General features: G+C 42.1%; 1 protein-coding gene and 1 pseudogene across 7 annotated transcripts in view; both read left to right on the top strand.

Annotated features, from left to right (window-relative positions):
* The first annotated feature begins 884 nt into the window (after positions 1-884).
* On the top strand, positions 885-1,010 carry LOC111754316 (small nucleolar RNA SNORA70; annotated as a pseudogene).
* A 3,095-nt stretch (positions 1,011-4,105) lies between these two features.
* The window catches only part of Znf697 (zinc finger protein 697), a 30,717-nt gene continuing 16,204 nt past the window's right edge, over positions 4,106-18,618 (top strand). For 2 of the 7 annotated variants that reach the window (XM_063256428.1, XM_003479272.5), the window contains exons 1-3: positions 4,106-4,244; positions 12,541-12,602; positions 17,234-17,551. In XM_063256428.1, coding sequence (XP_063112498.1) covers positions 17,504-17,551 — 48 coding nt within the window. In that variant the 5' untranslated portion in view covers positions 4,106-4,244; positions 12,541-12,602; positions 17,234-17,503. Of the gene's footprint in view, positions 4,245-8,083; positions 8,173-12,540; positions 12,603-17,233; positions 17,552-18,618 lie in introns of all 7 variants that reach the window. The other 5 variants (XM_063256418.1, XM_063256405.1, XM_013142906.3 and 2 more) reach the window with 5 other exon arrangements.

Here is an 18,618-nt window from a genome sequence, read left to right as displayed (position 1 = left end):
CCATATTTCTCCCTCCAGTTCCCCTATCTCAGTTTTCATTCTTGCTGATATTATTTCTCTTAGCTAATGCTATGGTATATAGTGTTTACATTAATTGGGATTATTAGGGTCCTGTACATAGCACACCTTTATTTTTCTTATTTCCTTTCCCCTCCTCTTCATCTCTCACCTTCATTCCCTTGGACTACTTTCCTATTACAACAGATCCATTCCCTTGTCCTTTTCTATCCATTGTTTATCACTTTTTTGTTTGTACTTTTGCCTCATTCAAATAAAGGGTATGTACAGTATTTTTTAAAAAAAATAAACAGGGTCTTTTTATGTAGTTCAGGCCATTCTTGACCATATGGTATTTAAGTTTGTGTGTCTGGTTTATTTCACTCAACATTATACTTTCCCGGTGCATCCATTTTCGTACAGATGTCTCAAATTTGCCATTTTTTGTAGCTATGTATTATTCCATTACTTATTTTGGTTTAAATGAAAGGTTTTGTTTTGGTAAACATAAGATCTAGGGGTATCTTGGCTTAAGTATGATCAAACAATGTCAGAAAGATTTGCTTGTGTCTCTATTCTTTCTCTGTATCTCTGTCTGGTGCGTGTGCGCGCGCACACACACATGCAAAACCTTTCCTGGCTTTTGTTCCTTTAACATTTTACCCCTCCTACAGCACTGGAATTGGCTTGACAGGTCTTTATCACATGCCTACCACCTAACTGGACGTGGAGGTGAGACTTTGCCCTTCTCTAAACCACAAGAACAGAAAGAGTGAAAAGGGAGTTACTTTTCAAAGGTGCTGTTACCAAAAGAAAAGGGTCGATGGATGCTCACAGGGTTAAGAAAAATAACATGTATCTCCTTTATACTTTAAAAATTTAAAAAAATGCCAATAACTGGATTCCTTTACTCATGTGTGCCTGGTGTGCAATGGCTGTAAACAGCGGGCTCTTCAGTAGTGTGCATAGGTCACTGCTAATATGGGCTGTCCTAAGATCCTATGAGCACTTGAGACAGCTCTTTAAAGTAGATGTGTATTTTGGGTTGTCCTCAATCTAGGCTCCTGACAGATTTGTGGGTGGCCTTTGGAAAGCAAGTGGTTTTGGTCCTAAGCAGGAAAGTTTAGGTTCTCTGGCCACCAAAATATTTCCATTCAAAGAGGTGGGGATTTATCAGATTTAATGTGGATAACTGGAAGAAAATCAGTATGTCCCTGACAATTACAAGGTCAAATACATCCCAAATTGTGATACCCAGGATAAGACTTTGTACTTGGGAGGATTTCCACCATGCTACTGTCTCTGTCATAACACCTATCAATATATCATACTTCCTGTCCACCTACAACAATAATAATACTACAAACTAAATCCAGAACTTTTTACCTAAAAAAATTGTTGGCAAATTGTCCCCCCTTTTGAAAGGTAATGATGAGAACAGTTATCTCTTCTACCTCTAAAAGATGAAGAAAAAAACAAAAGATGGAAAAAAGCCAAGGGTAAAATGTTTAATTTAAAAATAAACTCAAAATCTGCAGGGTTAAAAGTGTACTCTTCTAAAGTTGCTGTGTACTTTCCAATCTATTCACTTACTTGTGTGTTAGCTTTTCCTGAGGACCTGAGGGACAGGGAAGGTCAACTGACAAGGGAGAAAGGAGCGCCTTTCCTGTGTGGTCTCAGGCTCTGCACATTTTAAGTGGGAAGGTGCAGTTTATACATTTCAATCTTAGCAATGCCTGGCAATTCTAAGTTGCAGGAATTTGGTAATTCAACAAATATTTGTTGAGTGCTAATTGCTTTTCTCTCCTCTGACTTTACCACCTACCAGGCTCCCAGAACTTTTCCTTTAGAATGTGACCATTCCCAAGGATCTCTTCTTAAAAGCCAAACAAAATCACCACAAACAGAAAACCTTCCTTTGATCACACTTCCTTCCCAGTATCATCCCTCCAAAACCAAACTTCACACAGTAAGTGTGCTTCTTTACTGTCTCCGTTCTCTCCTCCCTATTCCCATTACTATTACTTGGGAGCCAATCCTGCTTCTCAGGGAACGAAGCTTGTCAACTTGTGTATAAACCTGTATTAGCTCATTTCTGTGTAATGATTGTTTATCTTTTTAACTGGGGTGTGAGCTCCTGGAGGGTCAGGCATAGCTTGTAGTCAGTGATATCCTACTGCTGAATTTAATGGGTTATGTAAGTCTTTGTTGAAATGATAAATGAATAAGAATAAACTGAGACTGGAAACAAAAGAGCCTGGACAGGTTTGGCATAGGGTGAGGATAATGAGTTGGAAACTTTGTATCTTAAAAAGAAAATAGAAGTGTAGGACGCAAGAAGAAGGGTGTTTAGAATGAGAAGCTAGGCTGAAAATAGCTTCAACAAGGTGGGACACAGTAGATAATGTTAAATGCGACAGGCAAGGCTAACATCTGAACACTATGAGGCCACTTGATTTGACAAATAATTATAAACTCTTTCTTAGGAAAATTGGGGAGTTTCACTGGAATGTTGGCAGGCTGCAAACGGAAGAAGTAGTAATTGGTAGGCTCCAGAAAATGCAGGAATCACAACGTAATTGATTTACATGGACTGTCAAGAGTGGTAGGAACTTCTGGGAGATATACAATCTTATCTGCACCCTTCTCACTCATTCTACATATTAAACTAAACCACCTGGTATGTAGTTAAGATCACTACACAAGGAGAACTACTACGCCAGTGGTGGTGAACCTATATCATATGTACCACAGTGGGCGGTTTGTGTTGTTGAAGCTCTACAAGGTTTGACATCACTGTATTACACCATTCTCCGTAGTAAATACTGTTTTTAGCAGGGTCTCACTATACGGTACAGGTTGGCTTTGCACTCATCATGTAGCCCAGGTTGACCATGAACTCTTGATCCTCCTGTCTCAACCTCCCCTGTGCTGGGGTTATAGGCAAGTGCCACCATGTCTGGTGGATCACCCTTTCTTAAATGTAAACTAAGACCCTCACCTAAATGTCCTCATGCAGGAACATACAAAATGTGAGATGTCAAGTGAAAATGACAGTTGATTGTGACTTTCTGTTCATTTTTCAAACACATTCACAGCACCCTAGAAGTCACCTTTTCTCATTTGGGCTACACTACATTCTGCTCGTTTTCCTTGAGACACTTACAGCTTTTAGTCATTTTGTCTCTATGTAGCCCTTCCTTAGTTTTCCCACAAGGGTTCTGAGTTTCAGAAAAGGACAAGAACCTGGGGAGGATGTTACAAAGCCTTGTTGGGCTGCAAGTGTTCTCCTGCAGCCAGTGTCCTGCTTCTTCACTCCTCACCTCCTAAGACACTCACTAAATATAGGGTGGCCATTTCCTCTGCCCCACGGGACCCAGGGGAGCTGAATCCTAAAGTTGAATGAGAGTAAGATGAGCAAAGTCCAGGTCTATTTTACATGTCTAATGTTTAATTCATGCAATGCATTTTCTTCAATTGCTTTTATTTGGCTGGGCCAAGGCAAGCCTCATACCGAGGAATGTCACTAGGTCAAGATCTGGAAACAATCAGTGTGAGTGTAAGGACAAAAACGCCAAGATTTTAAGGAACCTCCACTTTTGGTGAGGAGTCAGGTTTTAATCTGAGCCCACCAGCATTCCCACAGTGTACCAAAACCAAACAAACAAAAACAAAAAACTGCTTTAAAAAAAAAGGTCAGTTCAAAGGGAACCCACCACAAACCATTTCCAAAGGAAAGACCGTTCCTTCCAGAGAGCCCTCAAAAACGACAGTTCATGGGGGTCCAACCTGGACTTCGCGCAGAGCCAGGAGCTGGGCGCGCACGCTATGCTCCTGCAGGCGGCGGCTCCGGCCCCTTGGCGCAGGGCGGACCAGGCACTGTGCACCGTCCGTTCCTTCCACTCCGCGCTTAGGTAGGGAGCGGACGCTGCTGCCCCAGTACCCGTGTCCTAGCCTGGCCGCGGCTACTGCTGTGGTGGCAGGAAGTCCCCGCGAACTACAAATAGAGGCATGCTGGGAACATTTCCCTGCTCCTCCCAGGAAATGTCCTTTGTCCAGCCCTACAGGAAGCCCCAGTGAGGAGTCAGCGGGCAGCCAGCCAGTCGGCCAGCGCGTCTGCCAGCGAGCCAGGCAGCCAGCGGCAGCTGCAGCGCCGCCACCGCAGCACAAGGGCAGACGCGCCGCGGTGCGGGGCCCGGGCCAGGGCGCGCGGTGCCCTGACTGCTCCCGCGCCTGCCTCACCGCAGGTAGGAGCGCGGCTGTGGCTGGGCTCGTCCACCGCCGAGGGCTGGGGCTGCGAGGGAGCTGACCTGGCCACTGCAGGGACGCGGTGTGTGCCCGAGAGTGCTGGCTGCACCGCTGGGTTGCCTTGGCGCGGCGTAGACTGCACCGTTGTCTGCCACCCTGCGGGTTCAGGGTCCCTGGGCGTTTGAGGTGCTCTCGCGCTCCTAGGGTGAGATCTGAGGTCCCTCAGGGTTCCTTGGCAAGGGGCGGAAAGGAGGAGGAGGTGCAGATTTGAGGGAGGAGACGGCGTTGCTGGAGGGAGCGGATCGTCCCACCGCCCACCGAAGAGGGCATCGGAAACCCTCGGCCAAACCAAGCTGGGGAGGAGCTTGCGAGGCGAGAAGGTGAAGGGCTTTGTGTGCCGCTGTGGACCTGGCGCACTGCGCTCCCCTTTTCTTCTCTACCCGCGCCGCTAGCTCCACTGGGGACAAGAAGTGGGCGTGGGGACTACCAGAGGGGCAGCGGGTTATCTTAGGTCCTTGTGAAATGCGTTTCTTTTTTTCTTCTCCCTTCCATTTTGCCCGTTTGAGGCTTCGATCAGACGGGGCAACTGGTACAATAAGCACGGGAGGCGGGGTGGAAGCAGCACGCAAACCAAGAAGGGTCGCAGGCTACTTCTGGAGGGCGCACAGCCCAGACGTACACCCCAGCCAGTAGCAGCCTGGCGGGCAGTGCTAACGCTTGCACCTAGAAGGCTTGCTGAGCTTGAGGTCCTGAGGGAGGTACAGGTGAGGCGCAGAGGGAGACGAGGGCGAATGAGAGACTGAGGGGCTCCAATGAAACGGGTGCAGGATATAGTTTATGGCCAGTATTCATAATGGTCAGGCCTTGAGAGCTGGATAAATGCTTAGTCTGAGACTTTCCACAGTTTCTGTCTTCTTAGGTGCCCGCCACGCATAGTGAACCCACCACTCCTCTAGGCGAGCTCTAGACTGGCTTCAATTTGGTGATATATCCGCCCCCGGTAAAGGCCTTATTCCTCTCCTGTGGGATGACTAGAGGCCTCCACATTTCCTATGGCTGTGTGACCTTTCTTCCATGAAACTGAGTGCGCTGGATAATGGCAAGCGAGTTAATGATCTTTAAGAGGTGTGAAGGATGAGAGAGAAGCCTTGAGCACAGGAAAGGTGGGTGTGGTAACAACTCACCTGGCCTCGGGAGCCTGTGCATCTGCCTTCTGTGCTCCTGCTTGCCTCCCAGTGTTTTCCTTCCCTTAATACAACATACGGCTGTTATTCAATGTGAAATATATTTTAGGAGGCAAAGAAACCTTTTAAAATGTCACTTGAACGAGGAGGCAGAAGTATCCAAACCTCCTAATAGGAATGGAGAAGAGAGGGGAGTGGGGGCAGAGGAGGAGAGGGGAGGAGAGGAGATTTTGACTGGATGATGTAGGGAGAAACAGGACATTTGCCATCAGATCTGAAGTAAGAACGGAGTTGTCCAGGCAGAGGGTGTGAGGACGGTGAAGAGAGGGAAGGGGCCCTGTGTATGTCGGCTCGCTTGGACCATATTGGCCGACTGTGTTGGAGGTGGAATTTTTTGTCTTTCCCTCTCTCTCTCCTCTTTTTCTTTGTTCTTGTCTTTCTTCTCTTTCTTTCCTTTCTTCCTTCTTTCATTCATTTGTTCCCTCATTCATTTGTTCTTTCTTGGTATGTTTGACACCAGAAGTTAAGTCTGATCCTAGAGAAGGTAAAATGGGACTGCGTGGCACCAAGGTCACAATTGGAAACAGGCTATTCTGTATGTAATGCAAATGAAAACATAAATGGCCTTCAAAAGCTACCAAGATTAAGTGGTAAGTGGGTACAAATCAGGAAACCCAGTGGGGAGAACTGGGTTGAAGTGAAGAAAGATGACCTCACTGAAGGCTGAATGACTAAGGCTAACGGATTTGGATCCAGGTTCCTCCCCCTACCCCATGCCCTTTACATTTCCTCAAAATCTCCATGTTTGCCTAATTTCTGTGATTCAGGGAAGGGAAACAGAAAGGGCAAAGACTGATTACAAAGATGATAAATAGGGGCTAGGGATGTGGCTCAGTGGTAGTGCTCATGCCTTACATGCAGAAGGCCCAGGGTTTGATCCCCAGCACACACACACACAAAAGATAAATTAAGGCAAGAAAAGAACTTGTATGTCCATGTAGAAAAAGAACAAAAAGCTTTAGGGCCATTAAGAGACCTGGATATGGTGGCACATTCCCATAATCGCAGTGCTTTTGGAGGCTGAAGTACATTTGAGCCCAGTCTGGGCAGGTTAGTGAGACCCTCTCTCATAATGTAAAGTACATTTGAAAGTCTGGCTGAGGATGTAGTTCAGTGTGAAGACCCTGGATTTAATCTCCTGTGCCAAGGGAGCAGGGGACGTCAAACCTGAACCTATGCCAATGCCATATGAGGGTTTTTTTTTTTTTTAATCTGATAAGGTCCTGTATTGAGGACCTGGCCAAGATGAGACAAGTGGTATGATTTTAGAGTTCCAGGAGAGTTAAAACCCTCCAGCAGAGTTTGAGACTCTGGGGTCTGAGACAAAGAGCTGCTCTGGATGGCCCATATTTATTAGGGCTTCAAAAAAAAGGAGATGGGATACTGAGGAAAGAGCTTGGTCAAGAAGGACTTGGAGAGTCCCTGCAATGATTTCTCCAAATGGTATTCAATGCTAATTTAAAAGAAGTGTCATATCTCCATGACAACATTTGTGGTGGGAAATAGCAGGAATGAGGTGCCTGTGGCTCTATATTGTTAATTGGGGTTGGAACCAGGGGTCGGCATCTGTAGTCTTATCTTGCCCTTTGTGGTGTCTCTTTGTTCTTGAGGTTGGCCATGGCTGGCCATGCTGCAACCATGCACGTGTGTTCAATGGCTCCCAACAGTCCGGGTTCTTTTCTTCTTTACAGGTGTCTGAATACCACAGGTTGCATAGTGGTCATGTAATCAACAAAGCCAACTCTTTCCTTTGACTTCAAAACCCTTCACAATTCCAGTATCTGCCTATCTCTATTCTCCTTTGAACGGAGGCCGTGTTAAATTATCTATCTTAATGGGAAGCAAGCAGGCTTCCCATTTCCAAATGTAACAGGCATTCTCAGAACCATGTGAGTCAGGTGGAGCTGTGCTGAATGTCTCTGGGACATCTCTGCATTGCCCCTGGTGACTTTTATCTAAATCCTAGCCCAGCTCTATGGAAGTCCAGGTTAGTTTTATTCTCATGGTACTTTGTATTACTTTGTGGCATTTGTTTTAGTCTCTCTGTGATATTCATCTTTTTGTTGCTTTAAACTGTAAACCCTTCAAGGTCAGTGATTATATACTTGGCACTTTGTGTACCTAGCAAGTACACAGAGGCTGTTTTTGTTTGAAAAAGTGGATAAGCTAGGGCATGGGTGATAACATGCATACATCTTAGCCTTCTGGAGAAAAGGGATAAAGTTTTTCTATTAGACCTTTGTAGATTCATTGCAGTTGTGAAATAAAGTCTCCTATACATGACAGACTGAAGCTTTTCCTTTTGCTTAGTGAGTAGAAGACCCCAAAAGGATCCCTGAGAGTGTCTAGTACAAAGACATTTAAGAAGTGCTTCTAAGTTTTAAAATTTTTGTTAGTATATGTTTGCGGCACATAAGGAGTACATTCATAGTGGAGAGTTGATACATGTATATAACACATCTGAATTATTTTCGTGTCTTCTTTGGAAAAGCTTGTTGAAGAGCTTCTTTGCCAGCCCTACGCTGCAGACGCTATGGACAGCATATGCAGTGGAATCCAAGTGAATAAAAAATGATTTTTCATCTTTCTCCTAGACTGAAGAAGATATCTTTCCTTTGGTTGTTACTATGCCCCTTTGAAAGCAGGAGTACAAAGATTCTCCTGATATTTGCAACTAAGCTAGGTAGGTATTCACCAGGTCTCTTCCATTTTAACAACCTCAGTGATTTACCAGAGTTAAAATATAGCAACCAGACATGCAAGACAGATCCTTAACTTTCTTCTCCTGGAGTCCCCGCAGTTTGTTAGTCTCTTATATCTAAATATGCAATCTTTCTTTCTCTCTTTTCACGTGATTACATCAGTCACCATTTTTTGAACATCTATATGGAAGCTATTAAATAGATAGTTTACTTACATTGTCTCATTTCATCTGATGACTGACATTATTTCCATTTGAATGATGAGGAAAAAAATTATGGCTCAGAGAAAAGTTAAGAAACTTGCCTGTAGTCCCAGATTCTGAACTGCAGGGAGATTGGAATTCAGGATTGTTAACTGTCAGCACTGTTCAGAATTTGATTTCCACGTGGTGGTGGTGGTGGTGGTGGTGGTGGTGGTGGTGGTGTGTGGGTGGGTGCTGCCAGATCTCTCTATTCTTTCTTTGAAATCCTCCACTTTTCAGGTTTTCTACCAGATCATCCATGGGCTTCTAAAAGTATCTAGTGGATCACAGTTTGAGAAGCAATGTTTTTTAAAAAATTTGTTATCTTTCTTTATGCCCTTTTAAACTCTCATGGCCATCAGTTAAGAAAAGCCAGGCTCAGAATTCCTAATGAGACCTTTGGACACAGAACAGTGTGCCTGGAATTCTGTTCTGTTTTTCCCCTGTAGCCTATTTGTGTTGTATTATGTTCCTTTCTCCAGCAGTATTACCTTTTCTGGGGAGCATTTCTTGACCACACCAGGCCACCTTTGCTCTTTGCTCTAATCTCTTGCTGTTGCCAGAAATCACCCTGGGGGCAGCGTCTTCTTACCGACAGACTGGAGTGAACTCTTGTGTAGGACAGGGACCATACGTCCAGAACATAACATGGAATGTGATGGGCTTTTAGAAACTGTCATTGGTGAGCTGGTCATGAATAAAATGAGAAGTATAGGTATGAAACACTACTTTCATTTGCAGAAGAGGGATCAGCAGAGAGGATAATGACTTTTGGGGTTCATTTTCTCCTTTCTCATGTGACTGCCAAAAGAACTAAGCATTCTGTGGAAGTATGCCAGAGTAGATCTATACAGTGAGTTTTATGTGTTTGACTGACACCAGCACCAAATGGAGACAATATTTAATGATTTTAGGTTGCACAGGTGGGGCTGTTGCTTTAGTACTTTCCCCCAAGTTATCATGCCCATCTTTTGCCAAAGCTTCGAGGAGAAGATTTTTTTTTTTCTGTACATCTGAGAAAATCAGGGGGATTCCCTGACTGTAGGTATAGAGGATGAACAAACAAACAAAGGGAGAGGTGAGGGAGGAAGATAATTTCATTTTTGCCTCTGATGCACCACTGAAGCAGTGTCAGGTTAGTGTGGAATATAGATGCAGGCTTTATTAAGTAATGTATTGATGGGTAAAAAAAAAAAAAAAAACAATCAGCAGCCTCTTCTCTTTGGATGAAGGAAACCATGAGGCTGAACCTCTCTCTTGAGGCTCATTAAACCTTCCTTTCCTGTGAACACAGGGCAGCCAACTTTGAGAGCCCTGTTATAGATGCAGTGTGCCCAGAATTGTTTTAAGCAGATTACAAATTAGTCTATTGTTGTTGTTTTTCTGGTACTGGGAATTGAACCGGGGAAGTGGGCTACATCCTTAGCTCTATATTCATCATTTTAAAGGAGACTAGGACAGTTTGTGGGATTGTTACTTCTGGGTGGCAAGTCATGTTCTGTGCACCCACAGTGTTCTGACCAGGTGTACTGGGAGGCAGCACATGCAATACTGTACATGTCCGCTTCCTGTACAGGCTCAAGTGTTAGTCCTGTTGCTATGTATAATAAGGAAAAATAGTCATCTTTTACTCAGCATTTTAGGAATATATTGCCTAGGAGCTTTATGAATCTTACCATAAATTACAAAACAGGAACTATTTTTTTTTCTGGGGTTTATTTACAAAGAAATAGATTATTTTGGTCGTGGTGTTCCAGTGTCATGCGTATTACGTGCTTAGCACATTGCTGTTTGATGCTTGATGAAGTTTAAGCACGGAGCATTATGGGAAGAAGACATTTTTTCAATTGTTGATTGTTTTTCCTATACTTGGAAATCTTTGTGAATATCAAAGAATCACATTTTTCCTCTAATTTTTTGGTAAACCCTTGCCAGGTATTGACAGTTTTTCTGGGAATAGAAGGTGGTTTAGAAAGCTGGACTTTAAAAAACAAATCTGTTAGAATGTATCTCTACAACACAGAATCTAAAATGATGAGTTGTGTCTTAGTTACTTTTATTTTGGTACTTTTGTTCTTTTGTTACATTTTGACAAAATGCTTGACATTCAAAGTTAAAGGGGAAAGGATTTATTTAGTTTACAGTTTGTAAAGGCTTCAGTCCATAATCCACTAGTTCCAGGGTAAGGTAGTATGGCAGAAGGCATTGTAGAGGAGAAACCATTCATGGAGTTGAAGGTAGCAACACTCCTCTATATATCTTATCCAGGCTACTTAGGACAGATAGGACTCACACCCTTAATCCCAGTGACCTTCATCCTTGATTACAGCATGAGTCAATTCCAGCACTGCACACTTTGTATCTGGCCACCTCTGAAAAGGGTCTACATATGACTACATAGGGGGACATCTAGACACAAGCCATAGCATTCCACCCCTGGCCCCCAAAGATTCTTTCATAGCTCTTTATGCAAAAAAGCATTTAGTCTATCTGTAAGAGTTTCCAAAGTCCTGACAGTTTTAACATTGCTAAATAGTCCAAGTCCAAAGTCTCCTCTGAGATTTAAGGCAAGCTCTTAGCTGTAAGCCCCTGTACAAATGAAAATAAAGTTAAACACTTCCAACATTCAATGGTACAAGCTAGACATTTCTATTCCAAAAGTTATAAATGAGAATAAAAGGAATGGGAATGAAGCAAGACCAAAATCCAGTAGGGCATACATTAAATCCCTCAGCTCCACTTCCACCATCCCCAGCAATCCATGGCAAGTTGTAAACTCAAAAGGTTTGGGTGACTCTGTCCCTACTGTACAGTCAGTGATTGCAACTCTTATGGTTCTCTCTTGGGCCAGCTCTGCTCCTGACTTGCAGTTTTCCTCAAATGATCTTGGCACCCTAATTCTAGTGCCCTTGAGCCTGGTTGAATCTATCCTAGTCACACACACTCTAGATCCAGCCACCTCTGTAAAAGTTCCACCTATAACTGCATGAGCCTTTGGAGGAACATCAAAACACAAGCTCTAACAGGTAGCATGTAATAAGTGTTCAATAAATATTATTGAAAGAATGTCTAATGTATATTAGATAAAAATATAGTTATGTGATTTGTGCAGCATCAGGAATTGAATCCTAGGTCTTCTGCATAATAGGCAAGAGCTCTGATATTGAACTCTGTCCCTACCCCAACCCCCCACACCCAGAAGTTTTGTGGCACTGGAGATCAAACCCAAGGGAGCACTACACTCAATTACATCTTTAGTTCTTTTTAAATTTGAAACAAGTTCTTGCAAAATTGTAGAGGCTGGAGTTGAACTTGCAGTTTTTCTGCCTTAGGCTATTGAGTACCTAGGATTACAGGAGTAGGCTACTGTGCCTGGCTTGTGTGATATTACACACCTGTAATCCCAGCACTTTGGAAACTGAGGCAGGAAGATCACTTCAAGTTTGAGGTCAGCCTGAGCTACATAGTGAGACCCTGTCTCAAAAAAAAAAAAAGTCATTTTGGTGCATTCCTCATATAATAACACTACCATTTTTTTTACAGTGATGTATGGGAAAAGATATAGGCTTCTAAACTATGAAATGATTATAAATATATACATACTATGTATAGGTTTATAAAAATGGATTTTATTTTAAGAGCAGTTTTAGGTCCACAGCATAATTGAGAACAAGTCTGCATAGTTTTTTCTTTTTCAGAATGTCATGTTAGAACTATGTAGTATATAGACTTTTCATATTTGCTTTTTTCATATATGTGATATATATTTGGGCCATTCGAATAGGTGGGTAGTAGTATCTTGTAATTACATCGCAATCCTAATGGTATGTGATGGTAAGCATCTTTTCATGTTTGTTTCCTATCCTTGAATGAGACATGAGTTCTCATCTTTTCCCTACTTTGTGATTGGGTTGTTTGTTGTTGAGTTTTAAGAGTGTTTGTATTTTGGATGAGACAATGTGTGCTGTAAATATTTTCTTTCAGCCAATGGTTTGTCTTCCTATTCTCTTGCTATGTTTTTATATATATGAACTTTTGTTATATTTTTCTATCATGGGAGGTATATATGTGCCAGCTTTGTTTTAACATAAAACCTTTTTACCTCAGATGTGGGAAGCCAGACTATGAGACTGACTTGAAGAAAACCATTACCTGTCATTAAAAATAAGGTAAATGTTATTTGAATTTAACCAGACTATAGCCATTGCCTGAACCAGCCTGGAGGCAGTTACCCTGGCCACCAAGCCTTTATGACTGTTTTCCACCTCCCTAATTGGTATGTGTGTTTATTGATTGAATTAGTGGTTTGCTAGATATTTATGGTCACCCTTTCTATGTGGCATATAATCTTTACAAACTTTATAAGAGCCTATATTTGCTTAATTTTCTACCCTTAGGAAAGAGTTTTTTAGGCTGATGATTGTATATAAATGAGATAAAATAAATTAGTGCCTTTCTGGTTATAGTAAGAAAAATAAAGCAAAACAAACTAACAAACTAGCCTTGAAAATTTCCAGGTAATAAACCTGAGTTCAAATAGACATTCTCCACATTAAATACAAAATTTTCCTGTGTTTGAGTATGTTCCCTGCCTTCACCCCTCCCACCAATTTCTTGTCTCCTGGTGACTTTGAAATGGTTGAGTGACCTGGTAGAGTAGGGGAGTATAGGAGCATTTTCCACCGCAAACACAGCTCTGAGCCACCTGCACAGCTGAAGCAGGGTTTAGAGGCTTAGGGTGGAGGAAGGTCTCACATAGGGTCATTTTATAAAACATGAGGTGCTGATATTTAACCCAGGGCCACAGATTTATTTTGGAGAATATTCTGTCTAACTTCTGAAGCTAACTGCCACTTTCTGTCATGGCTGCCTCTTGAGCACGATCGTTAAGTGTGCTTGCTTCCTGATGCCGAGAAGTTATCAGATCCAGTTAGGAGAGCTAGGATTTTCCGTGGCTCTGCCTCATCTGATGTGATCTTGGCCAGATCACTAGATTTCTGAGTTTTGTTTTTGTTTGTTTTTGCAATATGTTGATTAAACTCGAGGCCTTCACACTGAATTACATCCCAGGCTCATTTTTTATTTTTTTAAATTTTCAGTCACGTGGTGCTCAAACTTTCCATCCTCCTGTCTCAGAGTGCTGAGATTACAGGTGTATGCCACCAGTTTAAATTTTCTAGTTTTGTTAGTTCTTCATTTCAGGAGTGGGGGGAGAAATCATTACACCTAATTTTATCCATTTCAAGTTGGGAACTGGTAGGAGAGGGAGGTCAACAGTAAGATGTAAATTATTACAAGAGAGACATGTTTCTTGAAGAAGAGGTGTTTTGCGAGAGAAGAAAACAGTGCCTTGTGTGAGCAGGAGCAGCCCTTTTGTCTGGGGTTAAGGGAAGGAAGAGAACTGTGTTCCTCTGGCTGAGTGATTAGGGGTTTCTGAGCATGGGAATAAATGGAATAACAACCACATTTTAAAAGTGGTTCCTCAGCACAAACATGTAGGTGCATGGGACTGCTGAGAGTTTATCTGCAAGTATAGTGGCAAGAAATGAACAACAACAAAAAACAAAACAAACAAGAAAATAAGAGGGGAAAATTCAAAGGAAGGATGTGGCAACTGATTTGATTGAAAGGGGTGAGGGACAGGTCAGAGTTGACGACAGGGTTTTGAGTCTCAAAACAAAGACAGCATTAACAGAAATGGACACTGTTAGGAAGAACTGGTTTGTAGAAAGATTAAGAAAGAGAACGATTGCTAGTTTTTTTGGCATAACCCAGGTCATATATGTACATTATAGATGATGATTCATTTAGTCTTTACAACGGTCTTTCAAGGTAGCTTGGTTTTGCACATTTCCCCCCCAGTACTGGGGATTGCACTCAGGGCTTTTGCACTGAGCTACACCTGCAACCCTTTTATATTTTGGGGCAGAGTTCTGCTAAATCACTAAATTGCCTGGTTTGGTATTGAATTTATGATCTTTGTGCCTTAACCTCCCAGAGAGTGAGGATTATAGGTGTGTGTGCCACCATGCCTGGCTTGTTTTTACACATTGTGTGGAGGGGATGACTGAGACTTGAAGAGGTGAAATTACAGTCCTAGTGGCATCCATTGAGAAGGTGGCAATTTTCTACATGAACCCAGGCCTTCTGGCTCCATAGCAAACCCTTTTCTCTTTCTTTTGGCTACTTCTGTCCCTTGTCACATGGACATGCTGAATGACACTTTAGGATGGGAAGGGACACTCAGGTTCTTTGGTTGCAACACTGTGGCATAAATAGGAAAATGAATCTGGAGTGCAGGCTGGGGTAGGGGGAAAAGTTCAAATTTGTGAAGCCTCTGAACAGAGGTGGTCTTTATTCGAAACTAGAGGAAAATATGAAACAGTTGAGATAAGAGAAAGAAGAAAATATACACAGGACTCTTGACCTTGACCTGTTTTAGAAGTTAAGAAAGGGAGCTAGCAGAGAGAGTGAAGGAGGGGGTGAATTAGGACAGTGAGTCTCATGGATGTCAAGCAAGGAGAGAATTTCCAGGGAGAGTGTGTCTACTGGAATTCCAAGTTGAGTTGCTGGATCTGGATTATGTGCCAAGCGCTTTGCAGTGTTGATACCGACATCAAAGAAGAACAGGCCCCTGGATTTGGAGGATAAAAGTAAAACTGCTCTAGATGTGAGCCTGGCTCACTAAATGTGAGCAGTTGCCACACTGCAGAGCTGGCTCACACCTGGAAAGCAGACTCATGGGGAAATGGTGTGTGTGGTGGCGATACCAACTTTTACCAGGGCTCACTGGCAAGTTTTTCTCGTTTTCCAAGTAGCTTATAAAATTTGTTCAGTTAAAGAAAAAAAAAAAGTGCCGCAGGAAGAAATGTAATGTACTTTGATGATTGGTTTTAGACATTAAAAAAATACTGTAGGATGAGAAAGTCTCCTTTTTAATGAGAGGGTTTCATAATTTGAGCGAGAGACTATCTTTAAACACATTTTCAGGGTTGGGGGTGTAGTTTAGATGTTTGCCTGTTGTGTCTGAGATCTAGGATCAATCCCCAGGATCACAAAAAAAAATCCAGATTCTTTTGAAATGGCCTTATCTATACAGTTTTGTGTGTTTCCCTTTCTCTCAACCTCTTTCTCTTTCTGTTTTTTATATACTATACAAAGAACACAGAGTTATTTAATGTTTACTATGATACTTTATTAAGTCAGTGCTAATTCAAACAGCAGCTTTTTTCTAGCCGACGGAATATTCTGTGTTTTTCTAGTGAAAGCAGTAGAAAATCCAAAATGTGTTAAATCAGAAACCATTTCAGGGGAATACATGAAAAGTTCAAACACTGTTTTCTGTTTTTTAGAGGAAAAAGTCATTAGAATCACAGTAGAAAAAAATTAGCAGGGACCTGAAAGAGAACAAAAGAGATAGGAAGAAGGAAGAGAGTAGCTGAGAAATACTGTTCCTAAAGTCAGGGCACCAAATGCATAAATAAGACTGAGAGGGTTGGGAGAGAATCTGAGGAATGGGAGATTGTACATAAAAGGACCCGGTAACCTGAACGATAGTCCCCGTTCACCAACTCACTGTTTTTGTCAGTTCCAAACCAAGCACTTACCTTCTTTTGTTCTCATTATTCTAATCTGGATAGTAAGGGGTCCTTTAACAAACTTTTCAGTCAGAAGTGATGAGATGGTCTCATCACCCCTGGATATCTACTCTTTAGCAAATTTCTAGTTGCCTGCCTCTGCCATCTGACCTGTTCTCTTCAAACCTATTGAAGCAGAAGCAAACTTGTCATGGAAGAAGAACATGAATGTGAGAACAGTGTTTATTCCAATAAGTTCTGTTGGATGAGTTGAGAGCCCTTAATCCCGAGACTGACTTTCTTAACTTGCTGTTAATTGTAAACTGGGTCTCCTTAGCTTTGCTGAGTTTTGCGTAACTTCCTTCTTTACTCCAGGTATTCCCATGAGATTATTTGAAGGCAGGATGACTTTGCTAACACTTTGAGGATTTGTTAGGAATGAGTTGGTGATTCTGGCCAGATTTTTAATTCTTTTTCTTTTGAGAAGAGGATTAACTAACAAAGCCTGTTGTGTGCTGAGTAGGTTATAGCTTGATTAATGTGATTTGACTCACTGCCCAAATAAGCAGCTGATAGGAGCTACAAATCCAGGGTCGAACTTAGAAATCAGATATAAACCAGAGAAACAGTGTATTAGAGTCCTAAAGAGCAATTTACTTCTCTCTCAGTGCACTTTCCCGACACACAAATGGTTAAGGAGTGAAAAACAGGTGCATTAACGATTCTGAGAGGTGCGCATGGCCAGTGTGAATTAGCCAATCACCATAGGTTATGTTGGGTTCAGTGTCAAAGGATGAACAACAAGGTGAGAGGACAGTGATTTAGGCTCAAATCTGCTCTTAGCTGGTGTGTTTATGGGTAATTCACGTAATCTTTGTGGATCTCCATTGCCTTACTTGCAAAATGGGGTGCCAGGTGAAGTCATCGACTGGATCAGGCAGTTCCATTTGCTAAGTCTCTCATCCTTGGTCCTCTGTTTGAAATTTCCTGAAATTGTTGTCTGTGTTAATGCCTGTTTTGGGGTTTACTGCCATTACTTTTTCCTTTCTCCAAGCCCAACAAAAATCTTAAGGCATATTATGGTAAAATTTGCTCTGCTCCTCTTCTCCCACAGAATGATGTAGATCATTTTGAAATATTTTAGTGATAAAGAATGTATCACAAGCAGTGGTTTAAAACAAGGGGTTTTGTTTATTTTGTTTCTGTTCTGTGGATTCTTTCAGAGTTGAAAGAAAACCTGAGGGCCTTCTCATCCAAGAGTGTTTAGTGACACATTTGTGTGAGGTTGAGGGAGTTCTTGGACTTCAAAGACTCAGAACTCAGCCTGAGAGCCCATGACCAGGAAAAGTACCACTGTTTTGTTTACAACTTTGGGCACTACTGTTGATTTCTTCAGAACATGCTAGGAACTGGACCTAGGAGGGACAGACAAAAGGAACCTGAACAGACTGACCCTCAAGAATGACCTAAAAACTACACTTTCCCAGTCGTGAATGAGCCCAGGACTCAAACTCGTCCTTCAGAGGCTTCGTTTGCTGGAGGTAAGCTTTTCCTGTGATGAGTTCTCTGCACCACTGAAAATCATCCATGAAATTTTGTTTCTAAAGTAAAGGGGGAACAAATCTTTTAGCTGTTCTCATATTGTGGTATGAGTAATTTTGACATCCTCCAAGTTTCTATCTGCATAGAAAAATTCTTAATTAGTGGGGCGTGGTGGTGCATGCTTGTAATCCCCCCACTTTGGGAGGCTAAAGCACTAGGATGGCAAATTTGAGCCCAGCCTAGGCAATTTAGTAAGACTCTGTCTCAAAAGATAAAAAGGTTCGGGGTGTTGTAGAATGTCCCTATATTAGATACCTAGTATTTCAGCAAACAAACAAACAACAAACAAAAAGCTTTCAAGTAGTAAAGTAATTCTGTTCATGGTAGGATTCATTTCATGGAGATACCATTGTCACAAATTGCTATTATATACCCCCTGCTTTTTAATCTATACACACTCTTACATTTCTCTTCTCCCTTAGAAGATCATTCTGGGAATGACCAGTTGCTGATAGAGTTAATATGTTGAACACTTGAATCATTTCTGTAGTTTGTCCTGGGCTTTAAGCATTTCCCTAATTGAACTGTCACAATTTGGACTGCTAACAGATTTGTTTCCCTTTGTTTTGAATGCAGACTTCTCATTTAAAGTTGGAAATAAACAAGCACTAGCTGACAGCATTTTTTTTGTGTGTGTGTGCTTTTTGAAAATGTAAAAGTAGAGGAGCATGGAAACAGGATTCTATTTTGGACACAAATGCTATTCCTATATTATGGAAAAGGAGGGGGAAAACATACCCAGGGCAACAACTCACTCTCTCTCTGTCCCTGTCTGTCTGTCTGTCTGTCTGTCTCTCTCTCTCTCTCTCTTAAAGCAAGCTCTCACTATATACCCCAGGCTGGCCTTCAACTTGCTGTGTCATTCAGGCTGCCCTTAAACTCAATGATTCTCCTGCCTCAACCTCCTAAATGCTGTGGTTATAGACATATATCATAGAACATGGCTCAAATTTCTTTCCTCTAATCTCTTTATTTCACTGCCTGTCTCTGTAATGCCATGTGCTCT

This window comes from Cavia porcellus, unplaced genomic scaffold (genome assembly GCF_034190915.1).
Source record: "Cavia porcellus strain 051 isolate PalLab524CR breed Dunkin Hartley unplaced genomic scaffold, mCavPor4.1 scaffold_1, whole genome shotgun sequence".
In the NCBI taxonomy this organism is placed as follows: Eukaryota; Metazoa; Chordata; class Mammalia; order Rodentia; family Caviidae; genus Cavia; species Cavia porcellus.
This window is presented reverse-complemented; position numbering and strand designations above follow the sequence as displayed.